At 58.0% G+C, this 19,169-nt stretch overlaps 1 protein-coding gene across 3 annotated transcripts in view; it reads right to left on the bottom strand.

The window, feature by feature from the left end:
* Ptprn2 (protein tyrosine phosphatase, receptor type N2) overlaps positions 1 to 19,169 on the bottom strand; it is a 553,794-nt gene that overhangs the window by 15,624 nt on the left and 519,001 nt on the right. For all 3 annotated transcript variants that reach the window (XM_023712770.1, XM_023712771.1, XM_023712772.1), the window contains exons 16-20: positions 18,837 to 18,914; positions 9,945 to 10,064; positions 8,938 to 9,104; positions 4,549 to 4,602; positions 2,450 to 2,514 (exon numbers count right to left, since the gene is read on the bottom strand). In XM_023712770.1, coding sequence (XP_023568538.1) covers positions 2,450 to 2,514; positions 4,549 to 4,602; positions 8,938 to 9,104; positions 9,945 to 10,064; positions 18,837 to 18,914 — 484 coding nt within the window. The remainder of the gene's footprint in view (positions 1 to 2,449; positions 2,515 to 4,548; positions 4,603 to 8,937; positions 9,105 to 9,944; positions 10,065 to 18,836; positions 18,915 to 19,169) is intronic.

Raw genomic sequence — 19,169 nt, 5'->3', positions numbered from 1 at the left:
AGGGATGCTCTGGGCTTGGAGGGATGAGGAAACGGAAAGGCACGTGTGGGGGCAGCTTGGCTGGAATCCGCTTCTGCTGGGGGCGCGCTGACCCCCGGTGGGGGCCGGGGGCCGGGCTGCCAGGACCCCATTTGTCCCCCAGCAGCAGGACCAGCAGGCTCTACCTCCTGCCACCGACTCCTCTGCGGATGCTAGCGCCTGCTTTGGTTTCCAAGCGCGTCTTTGTCTGCGTGCTAAAGCACTCAACGGCGGAGAGCGCCGCGATGGTTCTGAGGCTGCTCTTCAGGCCTCACGCTTACTCGCAGGCCGGCCTTAATCCCTAAAGGCTGAGAGAGCCCTGCCCGAGCCACACAGCTGGGCCCTGGCCGTGCCCTGCCCGAGCGAGTGGCGGCCGCACGGGAGCTTTGCAAAGCATTCTTGGGGGCCGCACAATCCACTCCTTTCAAGAGAGGGAAACAGGAAGAAAGGCTTGGGGCCTTTGATCACTTGATGAGCGCCAGGCTGCAATGTGGGCCTCCAGCTTCTCAGGCCAGACAAAGACGCGGGCAACACGGGACAAAACCCGGCAGCCTGGGGGGAGGTGGCCTGGGAAAGGCCGCTCGCCCTTTGATCTCCCCCGAGACCGCGGGGCCGGGTCAGGGGATTCACACCGGGAAGGGGAGCAGGTCAGGAGCAGAGAGGGTGAGCAGCCCCAGAGAAAGCCGCAGCCGGCCCTGTGGCCTGTTCCGCACCACTGGGCTTGCACTGCAGGGCTCTGAGCCCACACTTTGAATGGAATCTGATGCTGCATGGTTGCACGGTGTGGTGGCCAGCACCCTGGACAATAGCCTGCCCTCCGTTCCGGCCAGCATCTCCCCATGCCACTCCCACGGGGGGCAACGGTGTCTCTGGAACTCTATCACTGAGGGGCTCCACACACCTACTCAGGGCCCTCCGTGTGGAGGAGCAAGTGCCCCTTCTCAGCAGGCTAATATGTGTTTATGACAGCAGCCAGACAGGCAGAGGTAAAACGTGCACGTTGTTCTGGGGGGTATTTTGAGCAACAGAGGAAAACGTACTGGAGACAGAGGGTGGGCGATGAAGGAAGAACTGTAAATCCTGTCGGTGCTCTGAGCTCCAATTTGCACAAGAAAGAGTGTTTAAGGAGGAGACAGAAACAGTAACAAAGACGAAATGACTTTGAACTAAAAGTTGGGATTACGCTGTGTTCTACTACGAACAGCAACCACGCACGCACGTGTTCTGCCGGCTCGCCTGTGCACAGCCCTGACACTCAGCTAACTCAGGTGGTACAGACCCCCCCCAGGTCTGGCGGTAGCAGGGGAGGGCAGTGCACCCCGGCCCCAGCCACTGGGAACCTCGGGTGCCTTGGCCCAGCCCCAGGACCATGTGACACGTGGGCCTCTGCTCCCCGTCACACACTGCAGCCAGCTAAAGAGGGGCGCTGGCTTCTTTTCCTTTGTTGCCAGAAGAAAATGGAGCAGGAAAGAAGCCTGCCATGGCATTTGTGCACCGGGTGCAGGGGAACCCAGGTCTGCACCCTGGGTCAGCAGAGGGGCATGCCCCTGCACAGAGGGGTGACTTGCACAGCCTGTGTGTGTTCAAAGCCTGGGAGACTGCAAAGCACACCTAGCTCTGTGCTTCCCGGAGCCTGACTTTCAGCAGGTGCTGCAGGCAAAGCAGCACTCGAAAGGCCCAGGCTGAGGCAAGCTGGGGGCACCCAGTGCAGCTCAGTGCCTGGGACCCAAGGGTGGTTCCCCACGGACCTCTGCTCGGCCTGCAGCTCTGGTTCCCATTCCACGATCATGGAGACCCTGGGGCCCTGGCCAGATGCCTCTGGGGGGCAGAATGGCGGCAATGGGTGCTGAGCTGCTGCCGTGGCCCTGTACTGTGCAGTGGTCCCTGAGGGGCGACACTTTGTTGCCTAGGCACTGTCCCCACTCTGTGTGAGGGAATTTGGTCCGAGGGCCTGATGCGCATGCACAGGCCCTGGGATCCACCCAAGCACTGCAATTACCATCATTCCTTTGAGGCCTGGGAGCTCATGCTGCATGACAGGAGCACGAGAGATTTTGAGGAGACCAAGTTCTTTGTGCAAAGACAGCTTTAACTGCAGCGAGGAGCTGCTCCAACAGTAAGGACGTCTGAGCCTGCTGTGGCCTTTTAAGATTCAAGCTAGACTCTCCCAGGCTCTGATGTGGTCTCACAGTGGCTGTGGTGGGTTCTTATCGAAGCCCTACTATGTGCCCAGCACCTGCCGACTGATAACAAAGGCCCAACTGCAAACATAAATGTGCTTGCTGTAAACAGCCTTCAAATAATTCAGGACAGGGACAACAATCTGGTGGTGATTTTCTCCAAGGACTCCGTGGAGTAGTACACCCCGCGTTGCTGTGGCAACGCCTCCCGTTGCCCAGCCACAACAAAGCAGCCTGACGCACGCTCTCACCTTTGGCCATCTTATTGAGAACCATGTCGATCAGGATGTAGGTTCCGCTCCTGCCGGCGCCGTCGCTGTCAACGGAAGCAGAGAGGGTGAGGATGCTGTCTGCCCCACGAGCAGCCCCTGGAAGCCTTCATGGGGCTGGAGGAGGGGAGGCGCAGGGCAGGGGACCAGCATGGTGTGGGCACGCTGGCTTCCTTTTCCTCCACCCTCTGGCTAAAGATGGCTAAATCTTGTCAGGAAACAAAGGAAATAGAGAACTGTGTGGCTGAGTCGGAGGTGATAGCGTCAGGTTAAAAATGTCCCCAGCGCACTATCCCTGTACCCGAAAGGGCCGCCAGCCTGGTCATGTGTCTGCCCTCCCGGTCGCCTGTCCTTCCTCCCAGCAGCGGGAATGTGCGTAGTGCCTGTTCCCGCATCGAATCGCAGTCCTGGAGAGGGCTCTCGCGCAGCCAGAACAGGGGTGTCTGCCGCCTGGACTGGGGCTGCAGGGGCAATGCTCTTAACGCCATCTCCGCAGCCAACTGGAGAGGGGAAGTTCCTGTTGTGGGAGGTGGGCAGCCGCTGTGTCACCCTCTTCCTGTGACAAGAGTGCAGGCCGCTCCTTTCCCAAGGGGCTGCCTTCCGAGGGAGGGAGACAGGCTGAGGTCAGATGGGCCTAGCCCTGAGCGCAGCGAGGTTGGCTGGTGCGCAGAGAGCACTCACAGTGCTGTTCCCGCGGGAAGCAAGGCAACTTTGAGGAGAGCAGGAAGGCTTCCGTTTTGAGACTTTAAGAAGTGGGCCGGGCATGGTGGCCCATGCTGCTAATGCTGCATTGGTCGGCGGAGGTAGCAGGGCCACTGGGAGTCTGAGGCCACCTTAGGCTGCCGCATAGTGAGTTCAAGGCCAGTGTAGCTCACTGCTTAGCAAGATCCTGTCTCAAAAAGCAAACAAAACAAAACAAGTAAAAAGTACATAAGTTGAGCTAGGATGGTGGTGGAGGTCTGGACTCTTGAGGCAGAAGATGGTTGCAGACTCCTAGCCTGGGCAACTTACAACTTGGCAAGAGCCTACCTTAAAATAAAAACAGAAAAAGGCTGAGGATGCAGCTCAGCACAAAGTCCTTCCTTCTATCCCCCATGCTTAAAAAGAAAGGAAAAAACAAAAAAGCACATGACTGGCAAACCACTCTGCCCTCAGCTCCTGCCAGCATGGCGGCTGCAATGCCCTAGAAGCTGGGGAGAGCCGCCAGCTGGCTTTCCTAGTGACAAGGCCCTGCGCTTGGTTTTCACGTTGGGAAGCTGTGGCTGCAGAAACACTTCACCCCATGGGCTTCTGCGCATGTCCGTCTTCTCTGAGTGGTGGTGGCAGGCACATGCCTGTGCTGCGCAGCCTGAACACTTGTCCTGAGTGGTCGCAGCGGGTGCAGGTGCCAGTGCGAGGTGCAGCAGAGAGCCACTGCAGGATTCTGGAGGAGGCACCATCCTCCTGGAGCACAGGGACAGAGCTGTGTCCCCTCACAGGCGTGAGCGTGCATCTCACACCTGCATAGATCTTGGGCTTGGTCTCTGGAGGTGGGCTTCCTTTTTATTCCAGGCAGAAAGGTTCATTTTGTGAGGCAGTTCTGGAAAGTGGATTAGGAGCCCCACACACAGGCAGCGGAGCCTTGAGTCCGGTGGACACACCCATCCACCTCATCTCTGCTGCCCGCACTAAGACCTGCAGGTGGCAGGTCACCTCCTGTGGCGACAGATGCTGTCCCTCCTTGTAGCTGGGCTGGCCACCCTGGCCGTCTGCATGGTCCTCCACCTCTGCTGAGCTCCCTCCGGGGATGACCAGACACATCTCTTAGTTTTGTACCATGGGCTTTAGGAAAAAGTGGGGTAGGAGTCTCTGGAAATAAACGATGGAGCAGGATGTGGCGCTGGTAGAAAGAAAGCGCCGCTCCAGGGCCAGTGAGCTAGCTAGCAGCTCTGTCCAGCTGGGCGGCAGCGAGCTCGCGTTTACATCTTTGGTTCCCGCAGACGGCGCTCCCAAGCAGTAGGAGAGCCCAGCTCCTGCGCTAGCCATACTGGTTACCTCGGACACGGCGGAAACATTGTAACCCACATTAAAGTTGTACTTGCCTGCAGTGAACGATTATTGGACAAGAACGGCCCCTGTAGCACTTGTTTACTTTTCTGAAATAAAAAGAGATAAAAATTACAGAGATGCACTAAGACGGCGTCCTCCAAACTCCTAAACTGAGGCAGCAGTTATGTACCCGAAACCACTTGGTAACCACTTGTGTACACAGAATAAAAGTCGCACACACAGAGTTGTCTCAGTACTACGCAACAGAGCTTTCGAGACAGTTCTGCCACCTGCGTAGGACCTCTCCCCTTCGCAAGCATGAGCTCCGGCCTCCAGCCTCGGCTCTGGGGTACCCCAGCACTCATGCCTGCCCTGCGTGGACCCCCTCACCCCAGCTCTGTGGGTATGACCCAGCTGCCTCAATGCTCCGCCAAACTTCTGGGCCAGCAACTTATGCTAAGGGTTCTGTGTCCCCACCTTCATGGGATGGGACAGTGCTATGGGGTCTAAAAACTGCGTCCCAGGACCTGGTCCTGTCTGTCGGTCTTGGGTAGGGAGATCTGAATTACAGAGAAAGTCTATAAAGTCCAAGGCAGTTTTCTACATCTTGATAGATCTCTCCTGCAGAGCAGAGGTTGTGAAAATTAACAGTAAATATATAATTATGACTTCACTAATCAGCCCCTAGCCACATAAGCAGGCTGATTTCAAATTCACTGTACAAGCTTCAAGTGGTTTTCAAAAAGCTTTAGTGAGAGAATAAAACACATTTACAAGGCACATCAAAGTTCTCAGTACAATGCCCCTTAATAAACGAAACTGAAGGCAGGATCTCAGTTTATTGGCAGGGAGAATGGGTGACAAGTGTTCTCGAAGTGCGGCAGGAGCCCTCCACCCAGATCAAATTTAAAAAGATGATGGTACAGAAAAACATTTTCCCCTTCAGCTACAAACAGGAGCCATCATTTCTTCGCAGAGGTCTGCTGGCTCATTGCTGTGGCTGCCAGGTGACAGTCACTCACCTCTGGTGGGAGAACCAGAGCCTCCCTCCCTTCCCTACTTCTCTGTAGCAGGGTCAGCAGCACAAGGCTCTTCTGCTGGGAGTTGGAGCCCTGAGCTGGGCCATGGCGAGGGGTGGAAGGGTGGCCACAGAGCAGGAGGAGAGGCGCCCACCTGCAGAGAGGGCTGCTCAAAGCCCTGCCAGCTGCTCTTGGGGTGTGCAGCAGGAGGCACTGGGAGCGCTGGGAAAGAGCAGGCCCAGGGACAACAGGCCATGACCTTTCTGTCACACTGCTGTCTCTGCCAGAGCCGCTCCTGGCTTAGAGCACACCACAGAGAAGCGCATGGAAAAGAGGTGGGACGTCCTTTCCGTCCACTGTGCGGTCAGTCTTGCCCACTCCTGACACAGTGGTGCCACACCGACCTGGGCCCGGATGTAGCTGGAGCAGGAAGGGCGAAGCCCCGGGGCTGGATGAAGACCATGTGGGGCTGGGGTGCTGCTCAGTGAGGAGCACTGACGCGGGCTGTGCAAGGCCCAGGCTCCAGCCCATAAAAAAAGAAGCAGACAAGGTTAAAAAAGGGGTGAGTATGTGCAGAGCTGGGGGCTCAGCGGACAGACCCCGTCCTCCTGTGAACAGCAAACCCTCACTGCCGGCCCATGCTAACGTGGGTGCCCTTGGGGGACTTCCTGGGTATTTCCTGCCAGCCTGCCTGTTTGCAGGGACTGCTGGAGTCCTGTGTGTCCCCGCCTGCTCAGACTGGCAGTGCCCACTTTCTCCTCATGGAGGCAAGCGCGAAGGAAGGCATACGAAAGCCATGAGCCTCATGACCAGACGCCCTGTAAACTGGTTTAGGAAGATGGTGTCTGAGACGGCATGGTGGTGGCCTATTGTGGTCCCTTTTGGAAAAGTTCCCTCAGTGTCACCCTGGGCGGGACAAGCTGGTAAAAGCAAGGGGAGTGCCGGCTGCGGTGGCTGCACCCCATGTGGAGGCTGTAGCCTGCCTCCACCTGTGGAGTGCGGAGGGGGCCACCTTCTTCAGCGGCCCTGCAAGGCTCTGTGGCCATCTTGACCTGCAGGCCCCCGGCCCACGCCAGACCTACTTACAAAGAACCAGCGAACAGTCATCGGCACCGGGGAGTGGGCCTGGGGGTGTTTGAGAACTTTATTTACACAGAATCATGCGCTCCGATTATCACACCGTCAGATAGCAAAGCGAAACCATCGCACAGGGAGCCAAGCTGCCCGTCCCGGCTGCAGGTTATTCATGGAGGCGAGCGGCTCGAAGCATCCCAGGACTCTCAATGCTTGCCAGGGAGCCAGAGGGCTCCCGCACCCAGAGCAGGTGGCGCAGGAGGAGTCACCAGAAGAACCAGCCCTCGGTCCCCGAGTGTGAGGACCCGCCATGCACACAGCAAGCCAAGGTGAGGTCGTTAGCGCTTCGGGGTCCCCCACATGTCCCCGCAGCAGTCACAGTTTCCAATGATCACTTTTGTGACTATGCAACTGGGCTCATATTACTAGCTGCAACATCACAAAAATGACACTGGCCACCGCTAATTAGCTGGCAAAGTAAGGGTTTGTCCAGTTTTACAGTGAGCAGTCAGTGGATGCGTGGCACGCAGTAGGAGGTGAGACAGAGAGGTGGAGACTGAGAGTGGGTGGCGAGAGGAGAGAGGATGAGAGAGGGGGAGGGAGAGGTTTCTGGAGCGAAGCCCTCACTTGTGATGTTAATTATCTCTTAGCAGTTTCTCTTTAAAGTGTAAATGCGCCCCCTCTGGACTCCAGAAACACTGAATTACACCTCACGGGCGTGAGGCCAGCATCTGTGTTCAGGAGGGGGCCCTGGTCTGCAAATGGCGGGGCCTCCATGGGGCCGCACCTTGCCGGCTGCAGCAGGGGCGCCTCAGGGCGCTGTGCGTGTGGCCAGGGCCAGGGGCGTGTGCCCTAGGTGTCTAGGAGAGGCCAGAAGGGGTCTCTGCTGAATGCAGCAGGAAGCCAGAAAAGCTCTGCCAGCTTGTCCAGCTAGGCCCTGGAGTGTTCTCTTGCACAGAGCCTCAGGCTACATCTCAGACCGGGAGCATGGGACTTCTGGGACCCAGCTTTTCTTCTTGCTTGTACCGAGCTGGGCGTGGCTATGCCCTGCCCATATATGGATACAGGAGCAAGCCTGTATGCATATATGCACAAACACGTGCATGAGGCAAAGACGGACCTGGGAGGACGGCTGTCTTTATAGCTACATCCATTTTGCCAGTAATAACCATTTGGGAAGGCTACTCCAGGAAACTATGTAAGGCTGTCACATCCTTAGAAATCAATTTGCATCGAGAACACATATCAAGTGGCCAGGACCCTGGGGTGGCAGGCGGGAGTGTGTGTGGCTGCTGCTGCACGTGCGTGGGCCGTCCTAGGGGTGGGGATGGCGTGACAGGTGATACCATATCCTTGTCTGTCTTTGACAGAGGTCACAGGCTATCTGATCCAAAGAGCAATTCAGATAAAACTTTTTGCTTTTCAAAGTGGACTAGAAGGCAAAAGAAATGTCATGAAAAGCTGAGGAATCTGCTAAACATGACCAGGGAACCCAGGGATGAATCTGAGCCTCCTCTTCATGGCAACTCTTTGGTCCCCACCCCCTCGGGTCTCCGAGCTCATACTGTGGCCAGTGCCCAGATCTGTGGTGTCATGGGGACAGTGTGGCCAGGGGCACTGTGGACCTCCCCCCGCCCCGCTAGGCCATACAGGGAGCCTGGTCACTGCCTGGGCTCTGAGAGTGTAACTCTGCCTTCTTTGAGGTTTTCTCTGCCCTGCCCCTGGGAGGCTAGCATTGCATGCGGTCGCCACCGCGTGGGACACGCAGCCCAAGCCTGCCTTGCATCTGCTTTGGTTGGGCGCTGCTCACATCCTCTGCAAGACTGAGGCCAGCTCTCAGTTGTCAGCAAACACACTTGCAAGTGAGAAAGAGTGCGTGGCACTGGCTGGCCAGAGCCAGGGATGAAAGAGATCTTGCAGAACTCAGCCTTGAAATCACACTGGAATACCTACAGTCCTAGGCCGACGGGAGGACTTCCCCCGCGGTGCTCCACGGTAGCCTCTGGCTCGAACCTGACTAAGCCCCATGCTATGCAACCAGATGCGCAGCCGAACTGAAAACCCAGATCTGCCCACCAGTATCCTGCAAACATCAACTTGGGACTCTGTCGGCTGAGGACACTTAACAACACTGCAGCCGCGCTTCCACAGTCCCCAGATGCTGCCCCTCCGGCAGCCTCACTGCTGGGGCCCACGCTGCCCAGCCGGCCCCTCCTCCCTCCTGGTTGCTCCCTGTGCAGGAGTGACCACAGCCGGGGAGGGAGGGGGCATCTCAGAAGTAGAGGCCTCATCTCCGCCTTCCTCCTGGCCGGGCTCTAGCTGTACCCCTGGGGCGGCTCTGGGTTTTACCTGCGGAAATCCAGAAGCGACCTCGTGGAGCAAGGGACGCCCTGGTCATACCAGCTCAGGAAGTGGAACTGAGTCACCGTGCGTGTCTCGTGGGTCTGAAGGTTCTTCAGGTAGAAGCTCCGCACCAGGAAGTCCTCACACCAGATGTGCTCGGAGACCAGGTTGACCTGGGGGTGGGTGGGGTGAGACAGGCACAGGAGGCTCCGGGTGAGTCTGGGGACGGGGAGGGCTGCCCTGCGCTTGAGGTGAGACATGTGTGTCCCATCTCCAGGGGCTGGCCTGAGACCTCCCCATCCCCTGCAGCGTTACACAAGAGATGGTGCGTGTGTGCGTGCGTGCGTGCGTGTGTTCAACACCATGTATGGGCTTTAAAGTCAGTTAAAAGAAGCTCTTATAATGGAGAATCCTCTAGCCACGGAGGGAAGGTGGCCATAGAGAGCACCCTGGGGCAGAGCCCACGGTGCCGGCTGTATTCTCACCAAGGCCAGGGAGGGTGAGGGGCCAGGCCCAGCCCAGCGTCCTGGCTCAGGGGCCACCAGCCACCGGGGTGTGGCCGAGGGCTTGGAATGCACTGTGTGTCCCTTGCTTTCTAACCTCAGTGGACAGCCGGGCCAAAGGGTGCTCACAGGCACTGGTGTAAACGTCCATGTTCAGTGAGTTTGTGCTCGATGTGCACAGGACACCCAGTGAGAGAGATCCTTTTGGGGCAGGTTCTCCCAAGCTAAAGGCCCGGTGCTGTGGACACCAACAGCTGAATGAGCCGCGGGATGGATTCCACAGAGGATCTGCCAGACACTGGCCTCAGCGCCTTCCCGTGAGCCTGGGCTGCTGGTTCTCCCGGCGGCAGCGCCTGGACCCCTCCTGGGGGCACCTGCTCACCCCCACCTCCCGCCCGAGCTGTCCAGGCCTGGTGGGGAGCACGGCCAGGGCCGGAGGCCTCGCCACAGCCCCTCACCCAGGACAGCGACACGCGCTCCCCCCCCCCCGGGGCGGCAGCCGGTCAGTACCTCATAGATGTGGTAGAGGCTGGCGCCCTCATCGGGCCAGTAGCGGTGGCACTGCCAGACGCCGTTCTCCGCGAGCGGGGTCAGCATGACGATCACTGCGCAGCCGCTCTCCCACACCATCTGCAGACAGAGGCGGGCCCCGGCCACACGTCAGCGAGGACCGGAGGGCTGGCACAGGGCCGGGGCCCACGCCGCGTCACCCACGCCGCGTCACCCACGCCGCGTCACCCACGCCGCGTGCACAGCCAAGGGCCCCACCACGCTGCAGGGTTACTTGGGCTGCAGAGAGATACTCAGAAACAGCCTCGCTCGGATGTCAACGTGGTGTCAGAAAGAACTATTTTAAACACAGATGTAAAATCCAATTAGGGTCCTGTTGTTTCTAAAAATCCTCTGAACTCTGGGTAACTAGTTTATTTATTTATATTTTGTATCAGTACAGTCTCACTACTAGATCAGACTCGTAGTGATCCACATGTGTTCAGCCTCCCAAGAGCTGGGATTACAGGTGCACACCACCATGCCTGGCCTCAATCTCCATCTCAGCACGCCCTGGTGGTGGGGCAGCATGGCAGGGGATCGAATCCTGGCCACTGTGTGAGTGACTAATTTAAAAACACCAATATTCAATGTATTAACCACTGTTATCCTATTACCTTTTGATTTTTTCTTTTTAAAATAATAAAAAAACTCATATCTCAAGTTTAAAATGCTTTCTTATCAGAGTACCTATTGTTGAATTTTCCCACTAAATTAATTTTAAAAATTAATGTGTAGACAATATTTTCCTCTTGTGCTACTGAGTCATATTCCTGTGGGGTATATGCCAGTGTCCTTCGGGTACCGTATACTGTGCATATGGGAACACACACACGCCTCCTCTTGGGGGCCTTCTACAGAGAAGCCCATGTAGGCGGGGCATCTCCCCCCCCAGTGCCAGGCCACTGGAAGTGGAGCCCAAGCCCGCCTCTTGCTGTGAGGCCTCAAACCTGCCGCCACGTCACCAAGATGGCCTCCAGAGCTCACTGGAGCCATTACGAAAATGTGGAGAAACACAGACTTTATGCGTGTCGTAAAGAAGCAGTGATCTACAGCATAAACTAATCATGGGGTGTTCTGCTGGGCTACCCGAGCGTGACACCAGGGAGCCCCTGTCTGAGGAGGGGCCCTTGAGCAGGTGGGCTCTCAGTGGCTGCCACATAATGCCTTGTTCCGGGGTCCTGTGGGCCTCCGAAGGTTTGGTTAAGATGAAATCCAAAGAAAACTTAATTTAAACACACAATCCAAAGGGAGGTGTTTCTTTTGGGGGTCACCGTGTCTAAGTGCAGGGCTGGCATCTCTAAATGGCATGGCTCATAAACACGGGGCGTTTCCTAAAGGGCAGCTCTGCTGGGGACCTGGGTGGGCACAGACTGCTCGGTGAACTGGCGGCAGGTCCCATGTCTTAGCCTTGGGGAGGTCAGGGCCCTTTTCTGAGTCCCCCTGCACCTGCACAACTGCCCAGTGGGACTTCAGAGTGGGCTGGAAAAGCCGAAGTCAGACATGGGTGGGAACTCAGAGCTTCAGCCCGTGAGTGTTGGTGTCGGTGGGCCTGAGGCTTTTCTTCCTGGCTCGATTGCCCAGGTGGGCACACTATCTGGGAATGTGGCCACATCCTTAAACAGGCATTGGAGGTCCTAGGTGGTAGGCTTCTGACCCCTACAACACTGTCCTCATAGGAAGGGGCAGCATGGGTGCCAGGACACAGAGGAGGGGAGGCCACGTGTGGACAGGCAAGGGCGGAGCAAGGCTGCCGCAGCCAAGGGGTGCTGGAGCTGGCAGGACTGGAGTGGCAGGCTCCTCCCCCGAGCTCTGGGGGGAGCACAGGCTTGCTGTCCCTGGCAAGACTGGTGACTCCCAGAATGGAGGATACATTTCAGTGGCCCCAAGGCAGTGGGTAGCACTGTCACAGCAGCTGTGACACAGGCCACCCTTCTGGGGACACTGCTGATCCAGCAAACCACAGCAGATGCCCACACCTCTGATAACATCTGAGTTCTATGTCCAAGTTAATTAATACAGGAAAAAAGAAGTATCGGTTCTCATTGGAAGACCTCCTGGAGCACTCTGGGTTCAAGTAACAAACGAAATGGAACCCAGCTGAAAGCTGGGGAAAGGACCTGAAGGACATTATCCCAAAGATAACAAAGGGCCAGCAGCCAGGCTGTGTGCTCCACACCCTGACCTGGGGCAGGAGGGCAGGCTGAGGTCACTGAGACGTCACCTCCTCCAGGCCAGTGGCCTGTACCAGGAGGGCAAGAGTAAGGAGCGCGGGTGGGGCGCGGACTGGGGGCCTTCACTTGGGCAGGATGGCAACTGGCAGGGCCGGAATGGAAGAAGTAAAGCAGCACAGGACCCAGCAATGCCAGTGCTGGGCGTGGATCCAAGGAATGAGGTCAGTGTGTCAAAGAGATGCCTGCGCTCCTGAGACACGGCAGCGCCCAGCAGTCAGCAGAAGCGGGAGCGGACGCCAGTACCAGCGCACAGGCAGACACAGGAACGAGGTGGCCGCACTCCGAGGAGCACGACTCAGCCCCGAAGGGGGGAGGTGGTCATCTCCGGCACCGGCGAGCCTGCAGGAGGTCCCTTACCCACGCGTGGGCGGTGACAGGTCACGCGAGGAGGGCGCGGACGCCCCCCCCCAGCACAGATTTCCGGCCTGCGCAGCTGGGCGAGCACGGCGGCTCCGGTGGCTCGTGCGCACCGTGTCCTGGTGTGCTCGGCTGCTTGACAGCGTGGCCGCGCTCACGGCACCGCACCGCACGCCGCGGCGTGCGCGGCGCAACAGGCCCAGCTCTGGAAGCCGGCGGACCTGGCGGGAGCTGCGGCCTGGGCCTCACCTAGGCTCTCGCGCCTTCTGCAGATTCCCGCCGCCTTGCGACGAGAGCCTGTCTGGTTGCCTCTGTTCCTACCCCCCGAGGCATTGAGTAGAGCGAATTATTCTGCTGTCTTGAATAGACAGGCAAGAAGAGAACGCAAAGGCCTCCCTAACAGAGAGCTGCACGACGGTCCTCCCAGGAGCGCTTAGACGCGCAGAAACGCGGCTCACAGCCGGCCTTCCCGCTGCGCACTCGTGGAAGCCGCCCGGACGCGAGCTCTTCCTGCAGGGAGCGCTGCAGCCGTGACCCTGGCCACCCACCCAGCCTCTGCTGTGTGGCTGCTTCCAGGTGGCGCGAGGTAAGCAGAAGCCTAGAAATGAGGCTGCCAGCTGAACCGTGGCCCCAGGTGCCAGCCTGGCCTTGGCTGCCCCTTCTGAGAGCTTCCTGGTGCTGGGATTTTTTTGGTCGAAGACAACTGGGTGAAAACAGTGTCTCTGAGACCTTTGCTGAGGAGCCGGCCCAACGCGTCGTTGGAGGGCCGCTGCCTCGAGGGTGCTGGCGGCTCTCGGAGTTGCTGACAGAGTGGTGAAGGCACTGTGCTGTCTCCCACATGTGACTGGTGATGCACCACCCACCCTGGAAAAGTCGCCAAGGCTCAGGCTTACCTGGAGAGAGCATGGGCGGGAATGGGGCGGAGGAGGGGTGCTGGCTGCTGGCGGGTGCCATGTGAGGTAGGGTGGGGGTGCCTGGTAGCTGCTGTGTGCAGCCATGCCCACCCGCCCAGGCGGCTCCGCTCTGACCTGCCTAAGTGCGACCGGGAAGGAGCCTCCTGAGGGCTCACTAGGGGGTGGGGTGGGTGTCCTGTGTGTCACCTGGTGCCCACGGCAGTGCAGCGCTAGCTGGCTTCCTCCATCCGCCTGTGCAGTCATTCCGGGCGGCCCTGTCCCCAGCTGCCCCCTGGCTGAGGATGTGAGCCAAACGGAATCTGGAGTCTCATCCTGGGTCGGGGTCCCGACAGGACGCGCAGAGTCTCTCCTTGAGGGCGGGGCTGCTGCGAGGGCCACGCGCTTCTCCAAGCCAGGATCACCTGGCGGTAAAGGGGGGGAGGGGGACACTGCAGCTGCACATATAAGCGGGTTGTGGGCTGTTTTCAGCGGTGACTCAGGAGGATCACCTGGAAGGCACCTGGGGCAGGACATCTCTGCAGCTGAGCTTGACTCGGGTGTCACTTCCCACTGCGGTGGCCTCAACCATGCTCCTGGATACGGCTGCACAGGTCATGTTTTCAAACCCCAGGTCCGGAGAAGTCACACAACGACAAGAGCAATCTTTTGCCTCTAAAGATTCTTGAATTTATCTACAGAAAATCCAGCAAAGCTTCATATTTGAAATCAAATGTCCCAGAAAATCGAGGGGCCGTGGTTGGAGCACATATAAGCCAGCATTTTCATCTTCCTGCCGGTGCTGGGGAGCCCTGGTGTGCCCCACACCCAGCTAGGAAAACAGAGTCTCTACTGTCACTTACACCAAGGAGACATGGATGAAGAACGGACAGCAAACCGGGCTTGGGGTGTGTAGCACTGTGGCCTCATCCTGGATGCTGGGGACACTGAGGCTGCGCTGAACAGTGCCCATGGGCTGCAGGCCAGCTCTGGCCAGCCAGGCACAGCAGCCTCTGTCACCAAGGCTGCCGCCTCTCTGGAGGCCCCGTGAAGTTCTCCAAGATGTGTCAGTTGTGGGCACCGTTGCCTTGTCCTGTGTCAGGGCTGCCGGCGTCTCTGCCTCACATCCCCCTCCGTGGGGCATGCATAGGAGGAAAGCTGTGACCTTGCTGGGTGTCCTGGTGCTGCCTGTGCTGAATGCTGGTGTCAGGCCACTCAGAGTTACTCAAAAGAACCGAGCAAGATGGCAAACCCTCTCAGGGCCACACAAACGCTTGAGTGAAATTCCCTCTAAGGCGGGGTGTGGCACATGCCTGAAACCTCAGCACTCTGGAAGCTGCGGCCAGAGGAGCTCAGGTTCAAGCCCAGTCTAGATGACTTTGCTGCACGTGGAATTCCTGTCATGTTAACAGCCTCCTTGGGTCCAGGCAGTGCGGGGCCTGACAGCCCAGGCAGACTGTAACGGTGTGGAGAGGCCCCCGGCCAGGCTCTCTGGGGCAAACCCCATTGAAGATCTCTTCACTCCTGTGGGCCCCAACTAGTCCCTGGCTGTCCCCAGGAACTCTGGCCAGCCTCATGTGACTGTCACAAGTTGCACTGGGTTCAGAACCGAGGTTATGGTCCCTTCCAGATATGGACAGAGCAGCCTCGAGGACAGGGTCGAGGTCTGGACAGAGGCTTGGCATGGTGCAGCCCAGGACAGTGTCACACTCTTAAGAAAGTGCTCACCTGCTGCCTGGTGACCCTGCTGCCCCAAAGTGGATATTTTTCTTTAAAATATGGATGATATAAGGGCTGGCAAGATAGCTCAGCAGACTAAGCGCCTGCTTAGGCAAGCACAGGGACTGGGGCTCGATCCCTGGCACCACATACCACGCCAGCCCTGCCCCTGGGCTTTGCGTTGAGCCTACCCTGAGTCTGGGCATGGCGATGCATGCCTGTAATCCCAGCACTGTAGAGGCTGAGACAGGAGGATCACTACGAGTCTGAGCTACGTAGCAAGACTCCATACCAAGTACATTTAAAAAATAAATGAATATAATATGGATGATTTCCAAGTTTGTTTGCTCCTTCCTGGAAAATCCGACCTCTGCCAGCATGGGTGGGTGCCCTTGTGGGGCCCTCGCTGTTCTCATGGACAGGATGGCCTCAGTTTCCTCCTCTGCATACAGGTGTCTGCATGTGTGGGCTCCACGGCCATGCACTCATGTGGATGAAAACACTCAAAACTGTTGGCACAGAACACGCGCAAAGCCCCTCCTCCGTGATCCCCCACCAGCGCGGAGTGTAGGCACACACAGCTGCATGCTTGGGCTCGGTGCTGTAGGTTGCCAGAGCTGCTCTGATGATGGCCCGACACGGTGGCCACGTGGCCGGCCACTGCCTTCCACCAGGGCCACAGCAGCTGGGTCAGGTGTCTGTGCATGGGTGGGCCTACAGCTGATCCTCTCCCGTAAGGGGACAGCTGCACACCTAGCTTTGAAATTTTAAAATGTAAGTCAGGCTTTTGGAGATAAAAGTCTTAATGCATGCTGTGCTTGTCAGGGAAGCTTCTGCTGCTAGGGAGGGTGGCGTCGGCAGGGGACAGGGCGACTCTCCACACTGGACATCCGGGCTCTGCTCTGGCTGTGCCCAGCGGGCCAGGGACTGGCGTGGAGAGGCTCAGGGGCTGCAGTGGATTTGAGGTCCAGGGGGCAAAGCCCAGGAGTCACCTGTGGCTCTTTCCACCTCTCCTTGTCCTCTTCACGGCCGTGCTGTCCTGCTGAAGCATTGTGACCCAGGCTCTTCTTCCTCTCCCTACCTTCTCTCTGGACACCACAATGGCCATGGGACTTGCCAGGACAAGAGGTGGACACCAGTAGCTGCTCAGTAAGTTTGCTGCTTATGATGTGGCACTTGGAGGCGTGGTGTCTCCATCCCTCACCAGACAGCACATAGGGATGTGGCCACAGACTGGGAGGGACGGCATCCCTGTCCACGGCAGACCCTGGCTTCATGGCCACCATACCGTGTCCCGACCACATCCTGTCAGAACCGGGGACACTGTCACTACGCTGGGCAGAAGTAGCATCCCTGGCACATCCAGCTACAGCTGGGAATGTGGCCACGGTCATAGGTAGGACCACGACACCCCACCTGTCTAGTAACAACTAGGGGCATGGTTGTATTTAGGAAAACCGGCTTTGCTGATGCTGCCATGGAAGACGAGGCCACAGCAGCTACGGTGGACTCCATGGCTGATGCCCAGCATCTTTGAAGGGGGACCTCTGGACACAGATGTGGACCCTGTGGGGACAGTAAGTGGGACAGAGAGATGCAGAGAGATGCCCCTAGGGGACTGGGGCTGGGCAGAACCTGGGAGGTCTTCCCTCCAGCGTCCAGTGCGACCGGCGCTCCACACCTCAGTTGGGACCACTGGTTTCCTAAGATGAGCAAGCAACAAACCCCGTCATCATAAGTCGCCTGCAGTGTCACTGTCACAGCTGTGCACAGCCTTTCTCCACCAGCTCTGCCGCGTCACTGTGGCCCTAGGGCGATTTCACTCACTGCTGACACAGCATACCTGTTCTCTGCACCAGGAGGGATCCAGATCAGCACCCCAAAGCTGAGAGCCGGGAAGCTGTGCTGGTCCTTTCCGCAATGCGTCTCAAGGTCTGTGGCCAAGCTTGCTTGCAGGCCACGAGTCCAGAAGGTGACAGGAGGGTGAGCTCTGCTGCCGGCCCCGCTAGCTTCATGCTCAAATGGAGCTTTCGTCCCGAACACACTTACCCACATCTCTGGACTCAGAGGGTTTCGGCCTCTGCATTGCATCCGGGTATTGAAGGGTATTTACCTGGGGCTGGGCCCTCATTCCGTGCAGAAGAACATGCTGAAGGGTGCCAAAGATGGCAAATACGGGACTGGGGGGCGCTCCCTGCTGTGCTCTTCCCCTTGCTGGCAGGCTGTGCACCTGTTGGCTGTGCCTGTGTCAGGAGAACCCTACTGTGGCCACTGGAGCATGGGGAAGGGCGAGGCCAGCTTCTGTGGTCAGGCCTCCGTGGGGACTTCCCAGCAGGACACTGTTTCCGGGAACTGCTGCCTCCTGACCGAGGCGTTTCCCTGGCCTGGTACTTCCCCTCACGCCAACGTTTGCTCGTTGATCTCACCTGGAGATGTCTGCTCTGTATTCCAAGGATGTGCTCCTCAACAGCTCTCAAAAGGACACTGTAGCTGTGGGCAAGGCCGGGAGGGGCTGCTCCAGCTGCCGCCACTCTCTGCGGTGCTCAGGCGAAGGAGGGGCTTCACTTGGACATGGGTTTGGGTGCAGGGCAACATGTGGGATGTGGGTACCACAGGGAGGGCACTTCCGCCATGGCCACGTGTGCTCACACAGAGGGAACTGCAGTGTCCACTGGTGGAGGGGCCCTAGTGCCCGGGCCGAGGGCTCCTTGCCAGGGCTACCGGCTCAGCGGTGAGACTTCAGTGGTGGGAAGACGCAGGCACATCAAGAGGGCTTCGGTTTCCTCTCTGAGCCTGGAATCTCTCGGGTCCCACCTCGGAAATCCTGGCTCTACCTGACACCCAGAAAGGCTGGCCTGACGGGCCTCTGGCAGGCAGACTGGCACCCTCCTCTTCTGGGAGGGCAAAAGAGGGTGGACGGCGAAGTTAGGAAGGAAGTGACTGACCTTTACAGTCTATTCACTGTCATGAATTTCTAAAGGAGAAGTGGTGGCCACCTCTAGGATCTAAACAGCCCCACTGCAGCATGACCTCCTATGGCTGTCCCTGTCCCCACCTGGGTCAGCTCCTCAGTGTCTGCCCTGGGACACAACAAGCCTTGAGTGAGGGGGAGGTTGCACCCTGCTGGGGCGCACACATGCTGCTGAGCATGCGGAGCCCCTTCCCGAAGCTGTCCCCACTTGGCTCAGTGCCAGCCGGCCAGGGGGACATGCAGGGAGGGCAACACTCACACTCAGTGTCAGCACTGCATGTGGTGACCCGGCTGTGCTGGACGGGAGACCCTGCAGAGGAGGGCACTGCATGTCAGCACCGTCTTTACCTTCCTCAGACTGAGGCAGCAGGTCGGAATAAACATATCAGTGTGAGCAGGCGCTAACTTCACAGCTTCATTCTGTGTGAAATGAACTTGCAGAGCAGAGCAGATCAAAACAAAGATCTCTAAATCATTAAACATTTCAGAGGGAGTTTTCAAACTTGGGGACAGAAAGACCAACAATAACAGTATTAGAGCACATCTGCGTTCTGGAACGCTGCAACCTTGCAGAGCACCTGCGAACGAGTTTGAAGTGGCTTCACGGAATTCCACGAGCAATTTGTGTCTAATTCATTAAGCTTTTAGTTTTAGAAAAAAGTAGCAATTAAAGAAGACTCACCTGCCAGAAGTCGGCCACCGTGGCGGGCAGCGGTCCTTGGGTGGTGATGTAGGCAGGGTTCCTCGGGTCATGGTCCATCTGCAGAGACGAGATGGTGGCGGCAGGGTCAGCTGTGTAGCCGGGGACACCAGAGAGGCGCCTGGCTGAGGAGGACAAGGGCGGCAGGGCAAGCAGGGCACCAGGGGCAGCACAGCCACACGCAGGGACTCAGCGCAGGCACCACGCCTGTGTGCCAGGCAGGGTGCTTCCCAAGGCCTGGCTCCAAGGTTCTTTCTTTCTTTCTTTCTTTCTTTCTTTCTTTCTTTCTTTCTTTCTTTCTTTCTTTCTTTCTTT

The sequence above is a fragment of the Octodon degus genome, unplaced genomic scaffold, assembly GCF_000260255.1.
Source record: "Octodon degus isolate 3935 unplaced genomic scaffold, OctDeg1.0 scaffold00027, whole genome shotgun sequence".
Lineage (NCBI taxonomy): Eukaryota > Metazoa > Chordata > Mammalia > Rodentia > Octodontidae > Octodon > Octodon degus.
The sequence above is the reverse complement of the archived record's forward strand: the minus strand, read 5'-3'. Positions and strand labels throughout refer to the sequence as shown.